The sequence below is a fragment of the Ammospiza caudacuta genome, chromosome 20 (genome assembly GCF_027887145.1).
Source record: "Ammospiza caudacuta isolate bAmmCau1 chromosome 20, bAmmCau1.pri, whole genome shotgun sequence".
NCBI lineage: Eukaryota > Metazoa > Chordata > Aves > Passeriformes > Passerellidae > Ammospiza > Ammospiza caudacuta.
This window is the reverse complement of record NC_080612.1, coordinates 6,291,811-6,316,350: the sequence shown is the minus strand read 5'-3', so window position 1 is coordinate 6,316,350 and position 24,540 is coordinate 6,291,811. Positions and strand designations below refer to the sequence as shown.

At 42.2% G+C, this 24,540-nt stretch overlaps 1 protein-coding gene across 3 annotated transcripts in view; it reads right to left on the bottom strand.

Annotated features, from left to right (window-relative positions):
* The window catches only part of CUX1 (cut like homeobox 1), a 273,252-nt gene that overhangs the window by 117,503 nt on the left and 131,209 nt on the right, over window positions 1-24,540 (bottom strand). For all 3 annotated transcript variants that reach the window (XM_058817804.1, XM_058817802.1, XM_058817803.1), the window contains exons 5-8: window positions 20,163-20,300; window positions 16,675-16,798; window positions 14,776-14,852; window positions 13,995-14,061 (exon numbers count right to left, since the gene is read on the bottom strand). In XM_058817804.1, the coding sequence (XP_058673787.1) occupies window positions 13,995-14,061; window positions 14,776-14,852; window positions 16,675-16,798; window positions 20,163-20,300 (406 nt within the window). The remainder of the gene's footprint in view (window positions 1-13,994; window positions 14,062-14,775; window positions 14,853-16,674; window positions 16,799-20,162; window positions 20,301-24,540) is intronic.

Here is a 24,540-nt window from a genome sequence, read left to right as displayed (position 1 = left end):
TTATCAGAATGATACATGATGGGTGATTTTTTTCTATTTGCACAAGAAGTCACAGCATACTTCCAGACTTCATCCATATGAAAAGCCAAGGAAAGACTGCTGATGAATTTAAGTGACTACAAACTGAAATAAGCAACAAAACTGCTGATTATTTACTACCTAAAACTTCCAGGTTACATTCTCCTGCCAGAAATTGTGTTGAGTAATGCTTTCATTCGATTTGCTCACGATGTTCTCTGTTGATGAATATATCTGATTTCATGTAAATGTGATTAAATAAATCAGACAGGGTAAGGCTGTATTGAGTCTCAAGAGGCTCTAATTCAAGATGTGCAATACTTGCCCCAATAAGCACAACTGAGCTAAACCTTGTGCTTTATTACCTTCTTAACCTCAAAAACCCTCTGGTTGCCTCATTGTTGTTAACATGGGTGTAACATCAGATTTGGCATAAATTGCCCACATTGATTCAAAGGGGTGTGAGGACTGAAGAGGAGGGGATGGGAAATGAAAAAGAGAAATAAAGAAGGTGGGAAAATTCTTTCAAAACATCTTAAATTCCTTGGAGCTCCCAGCTCCTGGCACACAGAGGGAGCAGGTAACATGGAGTGAGTGCTGGGGCTGACATTTGCAGGCAGCAGAAATCCAAGGGAACAGCTCTGAAACCAAGGCTGTTGATAATCAGTTGTCTACATGAGATGCTAAAAGTCTGATCTCACACAGTACAAGTGTTAGACCCTCACCTGCCACACAGAGCTCAGGTCACACCAATCTCTGAGCAAGGAACATCAGCCAAAGAACAAAGTGAGCCCATGCCACATATTCCTCATAAATTAAAAAAGGCTTTTTGGAAAGGTATTAGATGCATGATTCAGAAAAGGAACTGTGTGTGCAAGTGGCAATGCTGCCTTGTTCTGTTAGTCCCCACAAAACTTGTACTCTGCCACCTGCAAAATTATCCTGACGGTGACAAGGTTGTCACTTCCAGCACAGCTACCCTACAAAACTGGGTTTCCAGGCTCTAGGGAATGAAGGATATGGGGGCTTTTCCTGACTGTTATTTACTCTCAAGTTCAGACCAAAGCCCTCACTTCTGCTACAGCAGATCAGCACAGAATCATAGAACGGCTGGGGTTGGAAGGGTCCTTAAGGATCACCTCATTCCCAACCCTGCCATGGGCAGGGACACCTTCCATGTGCTCAGGGCCTGGTCCAACCCAGCCTGGAACACTTCAGTCACTTTTTATCCATGCCAGGCACACTCTCTGCCAGGAGACAGGAATTTTACCCCTTTGAGTCAGTCCCTAGATGTCTCCTAGAGTTTGGCAGAGAGGTTGTTCTGGTTTGAAAAGGAAGTGACTTTTTTGGGATGCTGTGGTCAATGAAGGATCCCACAGCCTACACACTCTGTGGGAACCACCCCTGGAACTGCAGCCCTTGGCTGGAGCTCTTCCCACCCAAGGAACAGCTCCTGCCACCAAGGCAAGGCTGAGTTTGCATTTAACCAATGGATCAGGGCTCATCCATACCCCAAAAGGGTTTGTTTGCTCTACTGCAGAAAAGTTCTGATATGAACTGGCAGACAATGCACTGGCTGAATGCTGGAACAAAGAGGCTGCTGGTGTCTCCAGCAAGTTAGGGACAACACTAAACAACTCCACTTGTAAGCAGAACATTATTTTCCCTGATATCATACACAGAAGCTGCTGTTTAATTAAAACTAAGCTGCTTAAGCCATTAAACTGGCAAATGGCTGTACCAAATGACTTGTCATTGTTAGCATTCCAGCAGCAGGAGTTGTTTGTTGTCACTCAGATGGCAACTTCCAATGCTAATGCACATTTCCCAACTGGCTCCACAGATCTAAACCAGCCCAGGACAGCGAAGTTATTAAAAGTGCTGCTGCACATTACCAAGGAGTACTTTCTTCAAAGACACCCACATCGTGTACTCTGCTGCAATTTAATTATTTCAAACTTCTGCCCTAGAAATATGAGCCATTCCAGGCACTCACTTGTATTTAAAAAGTAGAACAATCACTTCTGTATCAATTCTGGCTTTGAGCCCCAAGTTTAAGCAAGTCCAGATACAGCCTCCTGATATAGATCTTGCAGATCTCAGCATCAAAATCTATAATAAAAACCATAACCTACTACAGCAGCTACTTTATTCTGATTACATAAAAAAAAAAAAAAAAAAAAAAAAAAAAAAAAAAAAAAAAAAAAAAAAAAAAAAAAAAAAAAAAATTTAAAAAAAATCAACATTTTATCTTGGGTCAGTAACAAGAAAAGATAATTCTGGCCATGCAGACAACTTTCAAAGCCATGGACAGTGATCATCCAGGAATCCAAGTGGAGACATTCCAAAGGACTCTGTTTGCTTATCACTTGGATTTTGATCAAGACAGGGAGCACCAGGCAGAGGTGTCTCTGGAATCTGCCTGTTCTCCTCTGCAATCTTCCCTTTCCCTAACTGGGAAGGACTGTGGTGAGGAACAGAAATGGTTAAATTGAATTTGTCCATCTTTTTACTTCCTATGAGTCATGTTCCTCAACTCTACCAGTCTGCATATAAAAATCTGCTACAACAATAAATAAATATTTCCACTTTGACTCAGTAAAAGCAGAGGACTCCCACAATAAAGCACCACACAGGTAAAACAATGAAAAAAGGGTAAAATGATTAAAACTGCCCATCCCAGTACCCTGAGATAGGGCAGTCAGTGGTAACACAGCATTAATATTAGGGCAGATGCCATTTGCATTCTTTTCCCTTGGTGTGGTCTCCAGGAAAGGAGAATATTTCCATTCACCACAGAATGACCTAATGGATGTCCAAATGAATGATCAGCAAATGCATTTTATGTGCTTCTATTTATGTACCTTTATTTTCACAGCTACAATGCAAGCACCAGAGCAGCACTTCCACTTTGCTACCCAAGGGCTCAAAGACTGCCCACATTAATGAAGTCTGGCCTTACCCTGAGTGCCCTTTGCACATATGGCACCACTGAGTCATCCCCCTTGGTTTAGGTAGTGTGCTTGACACAACAAAAATAAGATGCAGAGCTAATTACCACTACAGCAATAAAAACAGGAGTGTCCTTTTCATCAACCAGTCTCAAACTGAATTCCTATCAAAATCCAGAGGTTTTTTTATAGAAATGAAGTTAATAGATACCTAGAATTACTGAATGAACCAACAGGATCTCTGTGCATTTAGCAACAAGCCTTGAAAACCTTAATCTTGTGAGTCAGTAATAACAGTGGAAGAAGCTGAGCCAATCTTAGGTCTATAATAATAAGACAAGCTGTTTAAAAGACCTCCTCTGAAACAAATGTCTAAATGTCTCACCAAGGCTGAGATGCTGATTTAAGATTAGACAGTGTAAATGTACTTATTTTGGTATCAGTTAAGAACAAGTTGTGTTTCTCATTCACAAAGGTTTAAGGCAAATGGTTTTACAGCACTTGAGCACAAACTCCTAAGTCTTTCTCCAAATGCCATTGACACCTCTGCCTGTCCTGTGCCCCAGCTAATTCTCTGCTTTATCCTATCTCTCTGTTCTATTCTCTCACCTGTTCTATCACAATTTAAATACATCAGGCTCCTTCTTCATTATCAAAGTCAAACCTACAAATACAAATTTTCCCTTGACAAAATCCTGCTGAGGTCCCCAATGAGGCCAGTCCTGGCTGTGACACTGCTGCCAAAAAGAACCAGCCAGGAAAAACCCAAAGGCTACACAGAGAGAAAAAGGAGGATTTTGAGAGCAATATTCCTCCAGATAAGGCATTAGGAGTGGTGTTGTTTCAGAAGTGAAGGACTGATACAGAAAAGCACTGCAGCACTAACTGAGGAAAAGGAGAATTATTATTGCCACAACTACAGAAAAGCAGAAAGTCCGGACATTAAACCAAGCCAGGTGAAGAGGCAGCTTTAGAGCAGATGAAATTCAACACTGATAAACATATGCTAATGCCCTGAAGAGTATTTGGGCTACTTTTCTCCACCTCTGGGTAAATCAGGAGATGGACTAATAGAACATCCACACCTAGTTAAGATCACATTCCAAACAGAGCAAAATCCCCTTGGATGGACTACCATGATTCACTGCATGAACAGCTAAATGATCCAATCTGGAAGAGCAGGCACCTATGGCAAATTCATCTCCATGATGCATTACAGAGCTGATTTAATCTTTGTTCCCTCTCTGGCCATGGAGCCTGGGTTGTTATCAGAGCCCAGACAGTGGGCAAGACAGGGTCCTTTTATCCACTACAGAATGACTGCAGTGTTGTTGAGCCCAGGAAAAGAGAACAGCCTCAACAATTCCCATTTTTAAAAGAGGGAAAAGATATCCTAAATAATTTTGGGAGTCAAAATCCCAGCCGTGTGGGTGCATCTGGAACCTTCATCCCATGTGTGTTAATCTACAGGGAAATGAAGTGCTACACCCTGGGTAAGGCAGGGGTTAATTCCAACTGCTGTCGAATGCCCCAAGTCTGTGCTCTGTTCATCAGAGCATTAAATCTGAAAGCTCAAGAGAGTAGTGCAGCCGTGCTGCAAGGGCTATGTTATAAAGTTCTGCATTAAAAATTCATATCCTAGGCTTGCCACAGTACTCTGCTCTGGCTGAAAGGAGAGCTGGCGGGGAAATATTAGACACCCCACTGTCTTTCTGGCAATTGGAGACATTCCTCAACAAACAGCACCTCAGGAAGGGAATGAAAGGGCAAACAAACCGTGAAACAAATCAATGAGTTCAATTATCTCTCTCTCTCTCGGAAAGGAAACTTTTCATTTTTAAGGCTGTTTCATGAAATCTTTTAATGACGGCCCTGCACATGGGTGCTGGGCACTCTGGCTGCAGAGCTGGCTGCTTGGCAGGGCTTTTTATTTGTTTTACATGAGACACACATTCCCAAACACAGAGGGTGAAACAGAGAGCAGGGTACAGGGATCTCTCTGCAGAACAAGAACTCTGCTTACCCTTTACATTACCACGACCACGTGGGATAAGAGGCTGTAGAAATTGTTCCCACTTTCCCTGAAGTGTCTCCAGGAAAGAGTGAATTTAGATTTATTAAGATGGTTAGTTACTCCATGGTTAAGTTATGTGCTCCTCACTACTGGTTAAGGCTGTGTGCATTTCACAGGGATTTATGGCAGCCCAACTGGTGGATGACACAGTTCACAGTGATGGAAATGGGTGGTATACTTTTATGAAAGCCATATGTGCCCCTCAGGTTATCTGATGTATTCAGGCAGGTTAATAATCCCCATCCCATAAATGAGGAAATACATAGGAAATGAAACATCAGTAAATACAATTTCTTGAGGAAACCATGCAAAAAAAAAAGTTACCTGCTCACAATCCTCCCCTGCCACTCTGCTTAGCACCAACTGTAATAGAAAGATTCCCTTTCCCCAAAGCTGAATTTTGACTCAAAGGAAGAAAATAGAAACCATTGGACAAAAGTTGCCATGGCACTTCATCAGTATTTTTATAATATATGTGAATATGTCTGGTTGTTAGTATAGCTGAAAACCCAAGTGACTTCAGCCCAGCAATGTGGGTTTCGAGGGGCTCAGCCCCATGAGGAGGGGCAGGAGGGCAGAAATTCATCCAGAGGGTGCAGTCCCCAGGGAACCCAGGAGATTTATGCCCAGCACAAAACAAATCAACACCAGACTAGCCTAAAGCCCCTCACTAATAAAAACCTGTGTGGGGGAGGGAATAAACCCCCACTATTCACTGAAAGTTCATTAGTTCCATGAAGGAATGAAGACAGGCTGGAGAGCTGGTGACCACCAGTAACCAAAGATCAGCTATTAAAAGGCACTGAAAATCTGTTACAAAAGGTTAATAACCCCAAGGCAGTGCTTCAGTCAAATTTAATTTTTGCTCAAAATTTCTTACAAACAGGCACTTAGAGCTTGCAAGCAAGACTTGATCAGCTGGGGTTTATTCTGGGTTTCAAGCAGCTGCACCCAAGCAAAACAGGAGAAGCAGAAATCCTTTCCTGTGTGTACTGCCTTGATTTCCCAGTTGTGATCCCTGCTGGTTCCCTTCCAGTGCTCCAGCCCCTGAGCAATCTCCCTGTGACTCAGTTTCTCAAGGTGTTAAAAACTCTGGGAGGCAAAGCACAAAATCACAGCTCTGCTCTGCTCCTGCAGAAACACCAGAGAAGCACTAAGGGTTAATAATCTCAGGCTTACAGGATTTGTGTATTATGCATTTGTTTATTTAATGCTTTACATGAATGCTAATGAAGTTATTAACAGGCCTGCATGTTGTCTATTGTTTTTCTTGGGTTTAGTGTCTGCACCATCCTGCCTTATCCCTTCTGTTCCATGAGCTGGCCAACACCCAGCTCTTCCAAATCCCTGAATCAGTGTTCTACCCTGGATTCTCAGCTTCCTGATCAAAGACAAAATTTTTTAAAACTCATTTGTTAAAATATTATCTTTTAAAAAAATCTCATCGAGATAAAGGAATTTTATTTCCCCCACACCAGATACCTTCTGTGACACAAAACTGCAATCCCACATGGCCTTATTGTCTTTTAATTAGATCAGAGATATGTAAATGAGGCAATATTTCTTAGGTCCCATTAAGTGATGTCTCCAGGAGGATCAGAGGGGGCTGAATCAGGCAGGACATGCTCCTCTGATATCCACATCCTCACACTGACCTGCCCCATGCTCCAACTGCTCCTCAGGAAAGTCTGATTTACTGGAAATGTCACTGTTTTGTGCCCTTATTACTGCCCCAAACCTGCAGATCAAAACCCCTTTTCTCCTGCAACCAAAGCATGGGGTAAATGCAGGGGTGCAGGTGCTGGGGTGACTCTTGCATGTCCAGGGCAGACACCTCCCTCCCAGCCCTGCCTCTGCCACAGACACGAGGAAAAGGGCTCAAGGGATCTCACAGAATTATATGGGATTGGGCAGGAGAAATAATTGGGAGTTTTAGAGCAGGGATGAGCTGTACAGCAGTGCAGGCACAGGACTTCATTGTGTAGCCTTGAGCCTGAGAAATGGGAAGAGCCCTGAGCTCCCAACATCAACAGTATGAGCTGATGAAACACATCAGAAATACTTTTTGTTTTTAAAGCAGCTGTGGAAAGGATAATATCCCTGCTTCTGCAGTCAGGTGCCTGATAGCTGGGGCATCACAGCAACTTTTTAAGGCAGGGATGGGTTCAGACCTACCCACATTTAGGTGTAGGTTTAACGAGATGCTGAAAAACCCTGCTAATGAGGAAGCAGCATAGGGATACTTCCAGAAGGCAAGCTGTGCCAGCTGCAGCCTCTGACAGTGATGGCTCACACCTTCCTGTTCTTGGAGAAGGCAAACAAAAAATCCAACTGAAAGCACTGGGGGAATGTGCAAGTTGTCTGGATGAGGCAATATGGGATTGGGGAGCAGGGCTGCCAGCTCTCACAGCAAACACCTGGCTCTCCAAAGGGACAGAAGATCCAGGCAGGAGAAGAGGCTGTTTGCCAGGACACAGAGTTTCAGTGCCTGGGATCTCACTGAGTTTCCTCAAGTTCCCCTCTCGTTCAGGACGTTCTCTCTCTCTCAATAAATGAGGGAGCACACTGCACTTTCCTGACTCATTTCTCTGCCTGCGTGGGAGTGGGAAAAGCAGCTGGAATCCATCCCTGGAGCACAAGGAGAGGTTCCAGTACACACCAGGGCAGGAAATCACCCATTAAACACGTGGCCAGGTAGAGACCAGCACTGCAGCACCTGCAGAGCTCTGCTGAGGGGTGGGAATGGCTAACCCCACAGGGCAGGGCCCCATTGGAAACAGCTGAACCATTTGTTTTTGATGGTCCCAGGGTTTCTCTGCTCCCCCTGCCATCCCAGCCCTGCAGGAGCTGGAGCAGGCACAGCCACGTGCCCTCCTGCTGTCACAGACAAGGCCCCTCCAGGAAGCAGTTCTGCACCAAAATAACTCTGTTGATTTGCTACTTTGCATTGAAAAAAAAAATTAAAAAAGAGACTGTTATAATTTGCAGACACACATGAAAGAGCTGTGTGGAATCCAGGCTCAGCTGACTGGCAGATGCAAGCCCAAGGACCTTGTCCCTGCTGGGGGCAGATGTGACTCTGCCAGGAGGTTTTCCTTCCTCTGCCTCCCTCCTCTTCCTCACACAGCCCTCCTTCAGAGTTCAGCCACAGGTAAAAGGAGCTGGTGAGATGAGATGGCTCAAAAAGCTGCAGTATCCTTTGGCTGGCCTCACAGGAAAGCCAGTCCCTGCTGGAGGTTGGGATTGCAGAGCACACTCAGGGTCCCTCTGTTCCTGCACCCTGCCTGGAGAGGTCTGGCTGCACAAGAGCACGTGGGGACAGACAGCACAGGGACACAGGGACACTCCTGCCCCTGTCACTTCACCCAGATCCTCTCCATGGCTGCATTCCCTGGCTGCACCCATGGCTGGGATGACCCCCAGCCTGGCTGGCACAGGAGCCAAAGTGCTTTGCATTTATTTAAAGATTTCCATCTAAGGATCTCATGTCAAGCCAAGGTTACAGATAACAGGGTGATGACTAGAATATGCTGGAATACCCTAAGGCTATGTTTTTCTACTTTGGGTTGTTAAATAACACCAGCTTTTAGGCTATACTAGAAAAAGGAACTGAACAGTCTCACTGGAGGTTAAAACACAAACAAAATAAAAGCCCTGAGAGGACCTGGGGCACTTTGGTGCTGTCAGACAGTTACATTAACTAATTTGCAAGCATTACAAGTCTAACAAAAGAGGCAAGAGAGCCCAGCTACAGCACAAACTCCTACTGACTCCAATGGCTCCATTTACATGGAGTTCTCAGAAACGCAGCCTTAGAAATGAAAAATGAAAATAAATAACCCTTTTGTCAGTTTGTGGTCTATCATTTGCATGTCTGCATATTTCAAAGCTTGGCTGTTGCCTTTGGGCATTAACCACACTCCTTGTGCCTCAGTTTCCCTATCCAAAATTGAAGGTTAATGCCAAGTGTTTTACAGGAACACTGAATTCTCTTCTCATACAACTTTGCAGCTTTTCTGGTGTCACTGCAGGCTGAACCAAAACTGTGACAAAAAAGGGCTGGTTTGCACATGGGCTCTCAAGCCCTCTTTCACACCAAAGCTTTTGGTCAAAATAAGAAGCAGATCTCCAAAGTGTTTCCATTCATCTTCACTTGTAGGTTTTTAAGCAAAATATTAAATGTTATAATGATGACTTTCAGCCTGGTGAGTTTTGCATAAGGCACAGTTAAAACTTTGAACCTCAAATGTCACATGCAACAGAGCTTTTTGTAAGATTCAAAACATTCCATTTCTCTTCACTTTTTTTTTGGTTTTGTTTTTTTTTTTTTTAATTTGTTCTCTGTAACATCTTCCCTAGTTTTTCATCTTCTCCTTGCCACCAATCCTAGGGTTTCACTGGTGACAGCAGGACTAGGAAACTGAGGGAAAAACTCTGAGAAGAGATATGGCCTATGAAGTTCTCCATCTCCTGTTTTTAGGGAAATCACTTTAAATACAGCAATAATTCCAAAGCTGACCATTAGAAGTTAATGACTCATCAAAGGAACAGGAAATAGGGAACTTTAAGACCTTAAAGGCACAGCAAATAGGAGTTATTTCATGTCATGTCCAACACCACCACCCTAACTACAGTACTTCAGGCTCAATGGGGGGAAGCAGCATTGAGACCATTTATCACAGTAATTATGTGATGCTGGAGGGAGCACAACTTTATTTTTTATTCAGTTTGACCCTGAGCACCACTAAAATGGAAGACTACAAACATCTGAGAAGTGATATATTGGCACCAGCCAGCACTTAAACATGAAAGATTTGTTTAAAAAAAAGTAAATAATTCAATTCTCACTGTATATTGGGAACTACTCCCCTGAAGTCCAAGTTAACTCAGATTTGCCCCAATATAACAGATTTCACATGAATACTTCAACTCCACCATGTAACTCCAGGCAGAAATAACTCTTCAGGAATTCTCTACAACTTCTGGTCCCCTGTCTCCTAATCCTGCACTCCTTCCATGCTGAACAGCACATCTGCAGAACTTTATTTTACACTGCTGCCTGAAGGACAGGTCTTTTGATAATGTGCAAGAAAAGCACAGTTTACCCCAAAGAGCCAAAAACCACAGGCATCTCCTCCTGTTGCCGTTGTCCTCCTGTGTCATCCTCAGCTGTGCTGCCAAAATAAACAATAATCAGTCTGATCTATGGAAGGACAACAATTCTCTGCCCATATACTGGAGGCAAAATGTTGTTCTACAAGTTATTGAAAGTAGCTGCGTTTGGATGACTGCTTCAGTAAATATGAAAAGCTCCTTCTCCACTGCATTCCTGCGCTACTTTTAGAAGGACAAAAAGTCTGAATCTTACAGAAAATCCACTGGTAGTGACTGACAACCTTAACCTAAACATTTTCTGGGTTGTGTTGTTTATGAAGGCTTTTTATTGCAGAACTGGGGGGGGGGGGGAAGGGAGAGTGGGCAGTACCAGAAATCCTCACAAGACTACTTAAAGCTGGCTGGTGAAAATGGAGCATTTCAGTGAAATTCGATATTTTCTTTCATCAAAGGCAGGGAGCCTCAACCCACATGTTAACAGTAATGTAACAAGCCTACTGTATGTGCTGCAACCCAAGGTCCTTTTCCAATTAGAATTCATTTAGGTTGGGGGAGAGCAGGGGTCAGAGCAAAGAGGTGGCTCTGGAATTGATCTAAAACTGGAATCCAACCATTCCAGCTGGGAATCCCAAGCACTTGCTTGGATTCTGCAGCAAAGCAGAAGTGAAAGAGCACTGTTAGAGAGAACAGTTTGTCCCTAGAAAACTGAGGAAATGTATACAGAATGTTTCTTTTTCCACAAAGAAAGAAAGTAAAAGGAAAGTCTGTTGCACTAGAAACAAACCAAACAACCCCAATATTCTTTAATTTTGCTGAAACTCAAGTCAGAGTTTGCTTTTCAGTTCCAGGTCTGATAGAATCTCCAGATCAAACTCATTAGTGCTGGTTAAACCAAGTTTTGCTGATAGAAACGTGTGGGACAGCAAACAAAATCAGTGTCAGCCCTCAAGAGAGAGGATGTGCCTCTTTAATTGAAAAAGGCAGAGTAATCATTCATTTATTTAACCCAGAGATGATTATAATCTGAAAACCTTGAAATCCTCTTACACAACAACTGTTTTGGCAAGCCCCTCTGTGTTCCAACAAATATTAAACTGTGCTTGCCATTTGTCTAAGGAATCTTGTATTAATAAACATGAAGAAGAACACTTTTACCTCCCACACTCAATGACAGAAGAAAACAAAGACCAGCTGTATTCATCAATGGATCCTTGTTCTGCACATAAAGGCTAATTACATTTTACTTCAAGCCTACACATGGAAAACTTTGCTCCTGCCATCTTGTCAAAGGCAGCCTCTGATATTCCAGCTGACAGACTGCAATGACTGCACATAATAAACTTCTTTTTGTCATTAACACCTTCAGTGCCCGGCCCGGGGCTGTGCTGGGGCTCAGGGAAGGGGCAGGGGCAGCCCACACCCACCTGCTGGGAATTCTGTATGTAGGAATGACAGAATTGCCCTGGAAATTCTCATTCCAGCCACTGATCTCATCTGAAGGTGCCTGCCTGTGCCTCTGTCCCTCCCTTTGCACATAGAGTACTTTGAATGGGACATTGTGAAAAGATAAAACAAACAAGTTGACATAATGATTCCCAACTTTTCAGATCACCACAACTGGGCTCCAGGATAAAATCCAGACTCCTTAATGCTGCTGATGAAGACTTCTCACTCTGTATTTCTTCTGCTTCTTGGGCGTTTTTGCCTCGTTTGAAAGATTTTCAAAGTTTCAAGTAGTTGAAAGACAGCTTTATTCTGAGACTGAAAATCTTAAAAGCACTGTTAGCTTTTAAATATTGACAATTATCTGTTTTTTTCCTGAAGGCACTCCAATTCATCTGCATCAAATAAGCGTCTGTAAAACTAACAATTCTGGCCTAAGATAAAAATCACATGTTTTTAAAACATAAAATTAAAATTGGCAATACAAGTAGCTTTTCAGACTTAGATCAAAAGAGGGCTTCTTTTAAGAAAAGAATCAAACTGTCTTTCACCCTTTTTATTGGTGTTTTTTCAGCCTTTCTCCCAGTTTTTACAATTTAAATAGATGACTCAATTTCACTGTCTACATTCAGTTCCCTTTTCATGTTCTTCTAGATTTCCATATTGCAAAATTTGGGCTCCAAACACCACAGACAACTGTTGTTATGCAAGAACTATTCCTGCCATAAATATCCAAAACAATGATAAAATATTTCTGCTGTTATTAGGACCTACAAGTTTGTTTTCACAGTACATTAGTCTGGGAGATAAAGTACAAGCTTAGTGTCTGCTTCAGGATTCTGCTCCATGACCACTCTATTCCAGACCCAGTCCCCATAATAATTCTGCTACAGAACACAATAAACATCTTGTTACTGCAGATGCTACTAATTTTATGTAATTCTATATAAATTGGGTAAGAGTCACTCTAAAGATCATATAAAAACCAAATATTTCTGTGTGAATCTCCCCAAAAAAATGAGATTAGAAATGCAAACAAATATTTTAGTGAACAGATTTTGCTCAGTGCAAGATAAATTACAGCACTTAGGGAAACAGTATTAAAAAATGAAGCACTCTGCAAATAAACACATTAAAAAGGGTGAGAGGTTATTAGGTTCAGTGCCTACAACCACTGATCTCTGCCTGCTCTCCCAGAAGTGACTGCAACATGAAATAACAACAATAATATCAGTTATGTCCAGGAAAAAACAAAGTCAATCTGCAGGAATTTAGGCTCCATCTGAACCAGCTTTTGTTTACATCCCTCAGAGAGGGATGAATCAATGAAGGAACAAAAATATTTTTGATCCCTGTGCGTGGAACTCATCTTTCATGGAGCTCAAAGGACACTGGACTTCCAGAGCCAGACAAAATTCACCTGAAAGATTATCCTGAAGGACAGAAAAGGTGTTTAAACTCCAAGTGCTGACTGTTAAAACTGCCATGGGCTGAATTTTGTGAACTACATCCTCAGTGGGGAATCAGATCCTCAACAGCCCCAGAACCATAGGGTAATAAATTTAAAATTGGTGCCACTTTGAATGGTTTTTAACACTGGGCAGTGGGCACAGGGAGGTGACTTTCAGTCCCAGCCCTTCCCTTGAGTGTCCCAACCATCTGAAATGGCTGCTTCATTCCCATCCCATTTCCAGACACTGAAATGACTCTTTGTGCTTAATCCCACTGATCATGAGAATTCCTTCTCATTATTAACTTTCCTTAAATATGAAGGGTTCAAAGGAAACCAGCAGCAGTCTGTCTCTTTTGTTGTTCCCTGCCCTGATGGTTAATAAAACCACAGGATAATTGGAAACAGTAGCTATTAACAAGACAAGAATATATATTTTTAAGACTACCTTCATGTTCTACTTGAAAACAAGGAAAATCTGCCCAAAATTTTGCTCTCTGTAATTAGGGGTAAACCTGGCAGATCAAGGACTATTACCCCAAAAGCAGAAAGAACCAGGGTGCCTAAGAATCAAACACAAATCCTTTACTCAATGAAGATTTGTTTTCACCAAGACGGGAAGATCATAATGAATACCTTATTTCTGAAACTGCTCTATTTCTAAATAAAATACAGGAGATATAGAGGGTAAGAGATACACAGATGAAGCACCTGAGAATGAAACCAGGAATGCAGCAGCTTGTGTGCCAGAAGTGTCTCATTGAGGAGAAGAAAATATAAAAACTAATAATCTCTCCATAGGAGGCCAAATTATGACCATGTTTTCCAAAAACTTGGATGCCTGAGCCTCCCTCATCTCATCTCTCTCCAACAGACAGATGCAAAACAAAAAAATCAGTGATACCCTGAAGGAAGACACAGAAAGAAAACAGGGAAATCTTACTTTGCAGTAGTTTCTTCATCGTATTTTGTTTTCAGATCAAATAGTTCTGTCCTGGTTTTTTCCAAGGCTAAAAGGCATAAACATGAAGCATTACAGTACTGAAATAGCAGTATTCAGTCATAAATAAGGCTGTACATCTCCTCATTAAAAAAATAATGCTACAGACCTCCTTAGCTTTATCTTTCTACCTAGGAAAACCATGATGGCTTAGAAAAAACCATAGGGTTTTGATTTTTTTCACAATTTCTTACAGCATTTCTGTTACACTGCAAAAATGTCCGGTTTCTGCTTAACCAAGCTAGACATTATTAGTTTCTTATTAAGCTGGCTAAACTACTTATTCCATTGAAATACTTATTGCAGTAGCTCAAGGAATAAAATTTCTTCTGTTCTCATAGTAAACAAAGCCAAATGTGTCCAGACCTGGAATTTTGAAGTGTGCAGGGATGAAAATTAATAGTAAATCATAGCAACAGGCAAGAAATGGGGTTCATACAGATATTTATCACAGTTTGGACATGTGTGGAAGCAGAACACACATGGAGGGTAAGCTCCATGGTCTGCTGTAATTCCATGGTGCTCTGTGTGTGCTCCATGGCCTTGTCTCTGTTTTTTGCCAGCGACAGCTGCAACTGGAGTGTTTGCTGTGATCCACACAGCACATCTGAGCTCTGCTGGACCTCCCTGCACACCAAGAGCTGCTTCACACCCAGTCCTGACACACCCTGTCCTGTCACCTCACCCTGATCACCAGGAAAAGGTCACTAAAGCCATGCCAAACCTGTTTGCAGAGCTTGAACTTTGTGTTCGGCTTCCTCCAGCTTCGAGGCTGTCGACATCTGGGTCTCCTGCAATTTTCTGTCAAGGGGAGAGCAGAGGTGAGAGCAGAGCAAAAAACTCATCTGTGCCTTGCAGATTTGGGGGATGGAGCCATTAAATGTCTCAACTGGAATGAGACAACTGCCAACACCACACAGGCTCTGAGGTGCTTCTGTGGGACCCATAAATGCTGTCACAATTGTGAGATGCTGCTCCTACTTTGTGGTCCCACTTATTAAAATTTTAACAGTGTAGCCACCTCATAACATAAGCTGTGAATGTTATAAAGAGTTGACTGCTATATAAATGACAACTTCAGTGGAAGGTTTTCTTGAGCATAATTTGTTTTGGAAATGTCACACACATTGAGAAAATTGTCACCAAGCACCCTCTGTTGTACAAAGTTAGTACAAGAAGAATGATACATTTCCACTTTAGTGTCATAATGAAGGAATTTGTTGCCATAACTGATAGAGTGAATAGATGCAGCAGCTGTTTCATCAGAGCTGTAATGGGTGCCAAATGCAGCAATATTATTAGCTACTCTTTAAGAAAACACACATATTTCAAAACAAATCTCACTGTGATATTTTCTATAGAAAAGGAGCAAAACTTTAATATGCTCACATTTCTTACATCCACAGGCAACATTTTCTTGTTTGTGTCAGTTAAACTCATTTTACATCATCTGGCCAGGCAGCCACTGCACTCCTTGCTAAAGGCCAGGCTGCAGGAGTTATAAAACTCATCTTTGAAAGGAGCTGCTCCAACATCTCCCAGGAGCCGTGCTTTTTACAACACTGCTTTTAGGATATTCTGCAGATCTCAGAATTGTGAAATGGCTTATGAAACTACCAGCATCCTGCCTGCACTCCATAGGGTGCACAAATTTCTCCTCCAACACTGCTGACCAGGTTAATAACTATTTATAGCAAGAATCATGTGTCAGTTCCCTTCACACTGAACCAGATACTCTGAGATCCCAAAACCTCTCTTACACACACTTTTATTTGCATTCCACGACCTGCCATTTTGTTTTATTTTTAAGTACATTGAAATTGCAGTTTGCTAACAAGCTGCTCATCAAATAGCAGCCACAGGTATTGATGAATCAAAAAAGAAGCTTTGCATTCACTGGTACATTCTCCTCATTCAGCCCTGAATTTAAACAAGCAACCCTCCAAGTAAAAAGCTCACGTGAACTGAAGGTTTTCCACGCTGTGTTGAACACATTATAGCCTCAGTGTTATTGCTCCATGGGAGAAATAAATTCTCCAGGCAGGGAATGCAGCCTAAAAGAATTCCCTCTTTAGCCCCTTGGTTTTCTCCTGCCTGATTTATTTGCCCACCAACCCAAAGACTCAAACACTCCCTGCTCTTTTATGAAAGATCAGAAATGCATCCAAAATGTTTTGGGTTTTTTAATTGATAGTTAATAATGAAAACCCTTCTTAATTTTGGGAGGTAGGACGATGCAAACCTTCCCAGGATAATTCAGGATAATCTCCTGTCTCAGGCATTGCCAGGGGAGCAGGGGTGGTGCATCCCTGGCCCTGGCTGTGTGACACACAGGAATTGCCCTGGTAATGGAGACAGGTGGGTGTCACAGAGCCAGGGAGGAATAAAAGCAGGTGTGACACCCCCACCACATCACAGAGACAATCTGTCCCAGTTTCACTTCCACACTCTCCTGTTTTCCTGGGCAAAGCTGAGGATCAAATGATCCTGTATCAAACACATAAATCCCAGAATCACTCACTGGATCAGCTCTCCCCAGCCACCAGTCCTGCCTGGGAAGATTAAACAGAAAAATACCTCTCTGCTCCTCCCCAACACCCAGACACACACACCCCACACTCACCTCTCCTTCTCTGCAAAATCATTTTGTAACTTTTGTTCCTTTTCAAGGGCTATGTTCTCTGCTTGGTTCTTCAGGGTCTGTTCATATTCTCGGATTTTCTCCTTAAGTGCTTTTATTGTAACCTCTGCAGGAAAACAATAGGGGAAGAATGAGTTTACACAGCTCCACGTGGTTCCACAACACAAGGCTTGCTATACCCTGTAGGCTCAGTGTGTTTTAAACTTTAGCTCTTCAACTCTGACACAAAATCAATGGATATGAGTCCCTTTGGAGACCTTTTACTCCCTAAATGTTAAATTGAACTTTAAGTGTTTAGGTTGAGAAGGATCAATGGAGTTTGCTGGAAAGCAGAGTGAAGAAGGTTCCTCTAACATGAATTTTTTTTTAAAAAGAAGAAAAAAAATCAATTGTAAAATATAATATCACCTTATTGACTAGCCTAAAATTAGCTGAGTGCTGAGAGAAGATTAATAAAGTCCCAGTGCAGGTTTAAGTATGCATTTACACACAGGACACTTCATTCACCTGACTGTGCTCATGCCCTATGAGGCAGTTCCACCATGGTTCCATGCACAGATGCAATCTCACACTGACTGAACACATCTCTGGGACACAGCTCTCACTCTAACTGAACACAGCTCTGGGACACAGCTCTGCTGGGATCCAACTGCTGCACTCACAGCAGGCACTGGAGCTCTGCATGTCCCAGTTGCTGTCGCTGCCTCATCCTCCATCCCATGGTTCACACACAAACATTGACAATTTTAACTTTCTGAGACACTTAAAAGTTAAACCAGGGAATTTGCAGAACTCTTCCTTAGGATAAAGGAGCTCTCCTGCATTTCTCCATGCCCAGCAGTGGATGGTAGCAGATGCAGAAACCTGCAGAGCTCCAGCTCAGCATCTCCTTACTGTTCCTACGTGGAAGCCCTGTGATCCCACCCACCGGAAAGGACTGAATCCTTATAGGGCTCACAAGAGGAAAAGCAGCACATCCACCAGAGTATGCTTTGTAACAATAATGGAATTTGGAAAAAGCCTTGGACTGCCAGAAGACTCACAGCAGCAACACAGTTCAGAGTATTCACATCAGGATGCAGGGGGGGTTAAAGACATCAGCTTATTAACAGATACCATTAATAATGCTTGAGAAAAAATAAAAACTTTTGGATGTGAAAAGTTTCATATTCTGCAGAAAAACCTTAGGAAGACAAACCCTGATATGAAAAATAAACCCTATGGGCATGGGAGAAAAAACCCTCAATAATACCACACAAACCCACACATAATCTTTTCAAAATCCTGATGCAGAGAGTTGAGCAGGGAGCTGTGAAGCAGACAGGAGGTAGCTGGTGACATGATCTGCTGTCTGGGCACTACCAAAGGCAGCTTGAGCCACTGTGACCACAAAAAAGGGGGAAAGAGTGGTAAAAATGCTTGCCAGCAAAGCAGCTGCCTCTGCCTGAAGGAGCAGGGTTTTGCTGGCTGTGCAGAAATCAGCTGAGGCTCATTACTGAGTAACAGGCCGTGAAAAGGACACGTCACCTCTTTTTTTTTCTTCAGCAAAGGGAAATTCTTCCCTGAGATCTGGGAAGTCATACAAATCCTGAGCTCTTCCTGAATAAGCAAAGGATGCTCCTTTGCACTGCCAGGAAGATGCTGCTCCTGTGGGCAAAGGGGGCTGCACTCCCTCCTGGGCCACCTCTGCTCCAGGTGTTTATATTTCATATAAACACCTTTATTTTTTCAGACACAAATCTGCAAAAATATTCTGGCATATGGAGAAGAAGAGAGCAAAATAATCTCAGAGAAATGCAGGTAATTGCACCTTGACTAAGTTTCAATATCTGATTTTAAAAGAAAACAAAACAATGAAAAAGAACACAAGAAGTGCACGAACATGAGGGAAAATGTAACTTTTGTAATAAAGTCTGATTTTACCTTTAAGCACCTAACAACAGATGTGCTGGACAAGCTGAATCCTCTACATTGCTTGAAGCACTAAGTGCCTTCTTCATGCTCAGGTGAGCTACAGCTTGTCAGGCACTGCCATTTATACCAGTTTTGGAAGAAGTTCTTACAGGCACCACAGAGCTCATACCAACCCTCCAAACAAAGAGATTAACTGATCAAAGCACCCTCAGTCAACAACAGCTTTTTCCCTGGGTGGCTTATTAATCCCTGTTTGAAACTGAGAGTAAAACCACTGCACTGGAGTGAAAAACAACAAAATTACAAAGGCTACAGTGGGGAAATGGAGAGGAAGTTCCAGCACACCAGGGAAAATCAAAAATGTCAGTTATGAGTGGTTGTAGCAAAAAATTCTACAAGTCAAAAGCTTTTCCACTTTGTGGGATGAACCCCTATGTCATGCTTGGATGTACTGGATGCACAGCCTCAGGAAAACTCTGCACAGTGAACTGCAATGATTGTACATTTCCAGCAAAAAATACAGTTTTGCTTAGAGCATTACAGTTCCAACATGACATCTCCTGCAGTCCAGCCCAAATCCTGGCATGCTGATACCTGTCCTCTCCAGGGGTCACACCCTCTACATTAAAAAAATAAATATTTCAAAAGATATAAGTGCATAGATGTTCCCTCAGCAAAAAATGAGATTTAACAAAATTAACTTAGTTGCTAACGCAGCTGTCAAATGTTACTGGGGTGCAACAGTTCCATAATATAAAAAAGAAATTAAAATCTCCATTTTTCCAAATGGCAAGACAATTTACCTTACTACCATCCAGAACTGGGCATTAAAGACAGAAATCTTCATGGATGGGCAACAAAGTGTATGGCTGAGAATGTTTTTTCCTGATGCAGGAAAGTGAATCACAAGAAAACTTAAGCAGTCTTAAAGCCAACAGGCTTTAAATCTCATTGAGATTTTCATGTATTTTCATGTACTTTAGACTCATTAAAATTTAAATAATTTAACAGTAATAGCTTGTATTTACATTGCTCTGTGGATGGTCTCCAGAGTAAAAATAAAGTGCATATGCTGAATGTACTCCAGTAGTACATTTAGATAAGTAAAAACAGCACAGAAAAAGTTCCATTTTGTGCAGATTCATATGTGGACACAAAATACTGAATTTTTGTGTTTGTCTGTGCAAGCTGCACATCCTGCAAGTACCAACACCCACGTTCAGCCTGATGTCAGTACCAGCACTGCCTCTCACAAAATGTCACAAATAACGTCAGTCAGGTGTAATTTTCAGTGCTGAAGGCTACAACCAAATATGCAGAATAACAACTCCATCCTCTGACTTGCTGCTACAGTAAATGGAACTTTCAAGAAATCCAAAGAATCTGCCCAAAGCTCAGCTCCACACACAATACAGAAGTGGCCCTATAGACTATTGCACTTTCTCCACTGAATTTCCATACTACTGTCACCTCTACCTTAAGAAATAAAACTGAATTCAATCCTTGACTTCAAATTTCAGTGTGCATTAAGAGCTGATAATGTGGTTGCAACCTACCCTGATTTTTCACCTCGGCGAATTCTTTGTTGTATTCCTCCAGAGTTTCCCTCAGTTTCTGGTTTTCTGTTTCAATATCGTGCATGCGTTGGACCTTCAGCTGAAGCTGCTGCCCCAAATCCAAGGCTGGAACTGGATCTGAAAAAGAAACAGTAAAATAAAATCAAACAAAAGAAACAGTAAAATAAAATAATAAAAAAAAGAAACAGTAAAATAAAATAAAATAAACAGTAAAATAAAATAAAATAAAATAAAATAAAATAAAATAAAATAAAATAAAATAAAATAAAATAAAATAAAATAAAGGAACATTTCTGTGACCCAAGCAGTTCAGAGCACAATTGTCCTTTTTTTCTCCATTCTGGTGCCAGCAGGGCCCTTCTTTGACTTATTAGACCTGTACATTCCTCACACTGTATATCATGCAAACTTTAAAAAATCAGAAATATTTCATTCTATGTTCCCTTTAAATGCAGAGCCAGGCTGAGAAGCTGGGGGTGTTCAGCCAGGAGAAGAAAAGCTCTGGGGAGACCTCAGAGCCCATTCCAGTGCCTCAAAGGGGCTCCAAAAGAGCTGGAGAGGGACTTGGGACAAGGACCTGGAGTGACAGGACAAGGGGGAATGGCTTCCCAGTGCCAGAGGGCAGGGATGGATGGGATATTGGGAAAAAACTCATGGCTGCGAGGGTGTTGAGGCCCCAGCACAACCTGTCCTGGTTGTGGCTGCCCCTGGATCCCTGGAAGTGTCCAAGGCCAGGCTGGACAGGGCTTGGAGCAACCTGGAATAGTGGAAGGTGTCCTTACCCAAAGCAGGGAGTGGAACTGGATGAGCTTTAAGGTCCCTTCCAACCCAAACCATTCTGTGAGTCCATGAAATTTTGATACAGCTTCTCCATCCTGGCACTAATTCCCAGGACAGCGTTCCTGGGTGCAGACAGTCATGATAAAAAAGCACGTGAGAGTTTTATGCTTCGTGTTTTTTATTGCAAAATGAGAATTTTGGGGTGAAAAGCAATCAAACTGCACAGCTCACTGACAGCTACTGTCTCTCACTCTGCTTGTGAACGAGTGAATTTCTGAAGCAAACTGTGCCCTACTGCACAGCAGAGCTCAAACAGGTTCTGTGACCATGGAGATCTGAGTTGTACTTTTTCTAATTGACAGATCAATAATAATCAGAAATGTTGTGTGGATGTAATCAATTCCATGAACCTTGGGTTTGGATCTCTCTTTCTCTTACACTATTAATCAAATGTCCTCTCAGTATTAATTCTCTGTTATTCATCCCCTTCTGGTAAAGAGAGTTCTCAGCACACACCTGACATGTGCAAGTGTGATTTATTGTGGGATTTCTTCCCAGTCAGGATAGGAAAACTCTGGAGTGTGATGGACTTATAAAAGATTATTGAATATATTTCTGCTATGGGCGCCAGCATCTCTTGTGAAATGGCTGCAAAGATTTAGTCTCCTGTTGAGGAATGCTAAACACCAAACTCAGTGGATCAACAACAGTATATATTAGGGAGTTCACTTAATTTTCAACCACCACAGTCATTAATTTTTCAGACCACCCTCAGTTCCAGTCTCTGGAAACACATAATAAGTCTATTGTACCTCTGTTAACACATTAAGCACGAGCCTGTGTGTTTTTTCAATATGCCAGCGTTGTTGCATAGTTTATAAAAGAATAGCACTGGGTTATGTTGAACTCAGAGACATTCTAAGTAGCAGCCTGCTGCATTTTGTTACTTGGGTTCTTCAACAGCTTATGGCATTACCCTGTTCATAATACAAAATCTAGGTTGCTTGTCATCCGTTCTCTGTACATACATAGTTTATGACTACATAGCTTTTTCATTTATGCTTTTTAGGCCAAATACTTTTCGTTATTATTATCTGTATTAAAATATTTATAATAAATCAAACTTAAAATGTTATTGTGGCAGAGACAGGGGGGTACAGGTAAGGAATTAAATAGAGAGCTGAAGTGGCAGCAGTAGCACGAGCTGGAGGCTCTGCAGTGTTTATGGATGGTCCTGTTACGGTGTGGGCTGCCACAACATTCCCCTGCTCCCATGGAGGTCCCTGACCTTCCTCTGCAAGGAGCATTTTGTCACACTCCTGCAGCTCAGCATCCCCCAAAGAGCCAGCCTGGGACATTCATCTGCTGAGCACAAAGAAAGGCCGGATTGTCTCTCCCTGGCCACGTCTGAAATTGTTACAGAAAGCACGGATCCTATCGGGCCCGGGATCTTAAGCTTCAGCCGTGGGTATTTCTGTGAAATAGTGATGAAAGAAACTGAACTTGACAAAATTGTGGGTGCACTTTCCCCCACCCTCATTTTAACATCGTAAAAAGCCAGGACACGCACAAGAGGTATTTTGCTCCTAATACACAGGGCTTTTTATATTGAAATCAGCAAAGAATTAAAAAATAAAAATAACATGGGCATTATAAAGTGAATAATGACAAAATCTTTAGTCAAATTTGCAATCCCTGAGAAGCTCTGTGTACAAAATGAAAATGCTTGCAATCTCATAATTATTCATCAGGACATGTATATTTAATTTAGCTCTATTAAAGGTTAATGTTCAAGTAGCAAAACAGCGTCAGAACAAACAAAATGTAAAAAAAGTCTCTGTGCATTAAACTTCAAACTTCGCTAGAGCCTATTTGAAGGACTAATGGCCTGCAGCCACCAAATACTGCTGGAGGACATGTAAAAAAACCCCATGGGTGAAGCACCTCTTAGACTTAATTTTTATAAACTGCATGAAATAAAACTAATCGTTGTACGACAATAAAATGATCAACCAAGACATTTCGGGCGGAGAGAAAAATTGTTTCTCATGGCACGCTCCAACATGCTCTTTTACCTTGAAAAGCCTAAAAACCTGTTATTTCTGGAGTATTTATAAACACCAATTAACCTGAAACAAGTATAAACCTTAGAGTCACAATGGTTTTTTTCCTACCTGAGTGGAGCGGATTAAAAATAAATAAAAATACTCTCCTTTTCCCAACACATGCATGCATGGAAAAGCATACCTTTTTATATTAACCAGGTTTGCAAAGTATGTTTCATGTCATTTAACAGGAGGTCACTGAATTTTTAAACAAGCAATGGACCAAAACTTTCGTTTCATTACACAAACAACAGGCATGCACAGCTCAAAAAAATCAGCTGGCCCTGGCTTAGGGAGAGAGGCAGCAAAGGAAATGCCCTTTCTGTGGTCTGTAAGAGAGAAAAATCACCTCGCTGAACACTGAAATATGGAAACCTCATCACTCATTATTCCCTTGCTTTGAATTTTCTCTTGTGAAATTCCAGAATCCCTGCTGGGCACAGGATAAATAAAATTTAAAAAAAAAGAGAAAATCAGTAAAAGGGATCCGATCATCCAGAACTTGAAGTAGCGTTTTGCAAGATCATTACTGCCTAAGAGCAGATTGAGATGTCTATTTTTACACTAAATTTAGTGCATTTTTTCCTCCTGCTTCCTATTCTGCTCGTTTTTCCTAATCCACTTGTTGCACGCCATACCCACAGCGAAGCCCCCTGCACCCTGTGCTTGCAGGCAGCCCAGCACATCTGGATCCGATCCCTGACGAGGTTTCCTCCACGCCACCACAGCAAAACAGAAACTGCTGAATTTCCAACCCTGCAGAGCCCGTTCCTGCCTCTCCTTCCCCAGGATTGCAGGCTCTGGGCACATCCCTGCTCACTGCTGGCACACACCTCACCGTCCCCTGGCAGAGGAGCTTCTATCCCCACGAAGGAGGAGGAGGATGGACACGTCTCAGTGGACGCAGACATGAAAACAATTAATGTTACAAATGCAAAGTGATTTTTATAGCAGTTAATGCTTCACATCAAACGAGCTGGTGCGACGCAGCCACAGCAACACCTCTCAGGCTGTTCTCACACCATGCACGTGCCCTGACGATGAATCTTTTTTCAGCAGCAGGGCAAGGGAACCTTTTTTTTTTTGCTGCTGTTTAGGTAAGTAAAGTACTGACTTCACAAACAATTTTAAAAGAAACACTGAGACTGATTTTGCCCGATTTATGCATTACACGAGGCAGCCCCCCAGCATTCTGGGTGCAGTTTTGAGTGCCACAATGTAAGAAAGATTTAAAGCTGTTAGAGGGTGTCCAAAGGAGGGACAGCAGATGGTGAAGGGTCAGGAGGGGCTGTACAAGGAGCAGCTGAGGGCACTTGGTTTGTTCAGCTGGAGGAGACTGAGGAGAGACTAATTGGGGTCTGCAGCTCTGATCTCGGCTCTCTGTGACCAGGGACAGCAGCAGGGAACGGCTGGAGCTGTGTATGGGGAGGTTCAGGTTGGATATCAAGAGAAAGTTCTTCCATTCGAGGGTG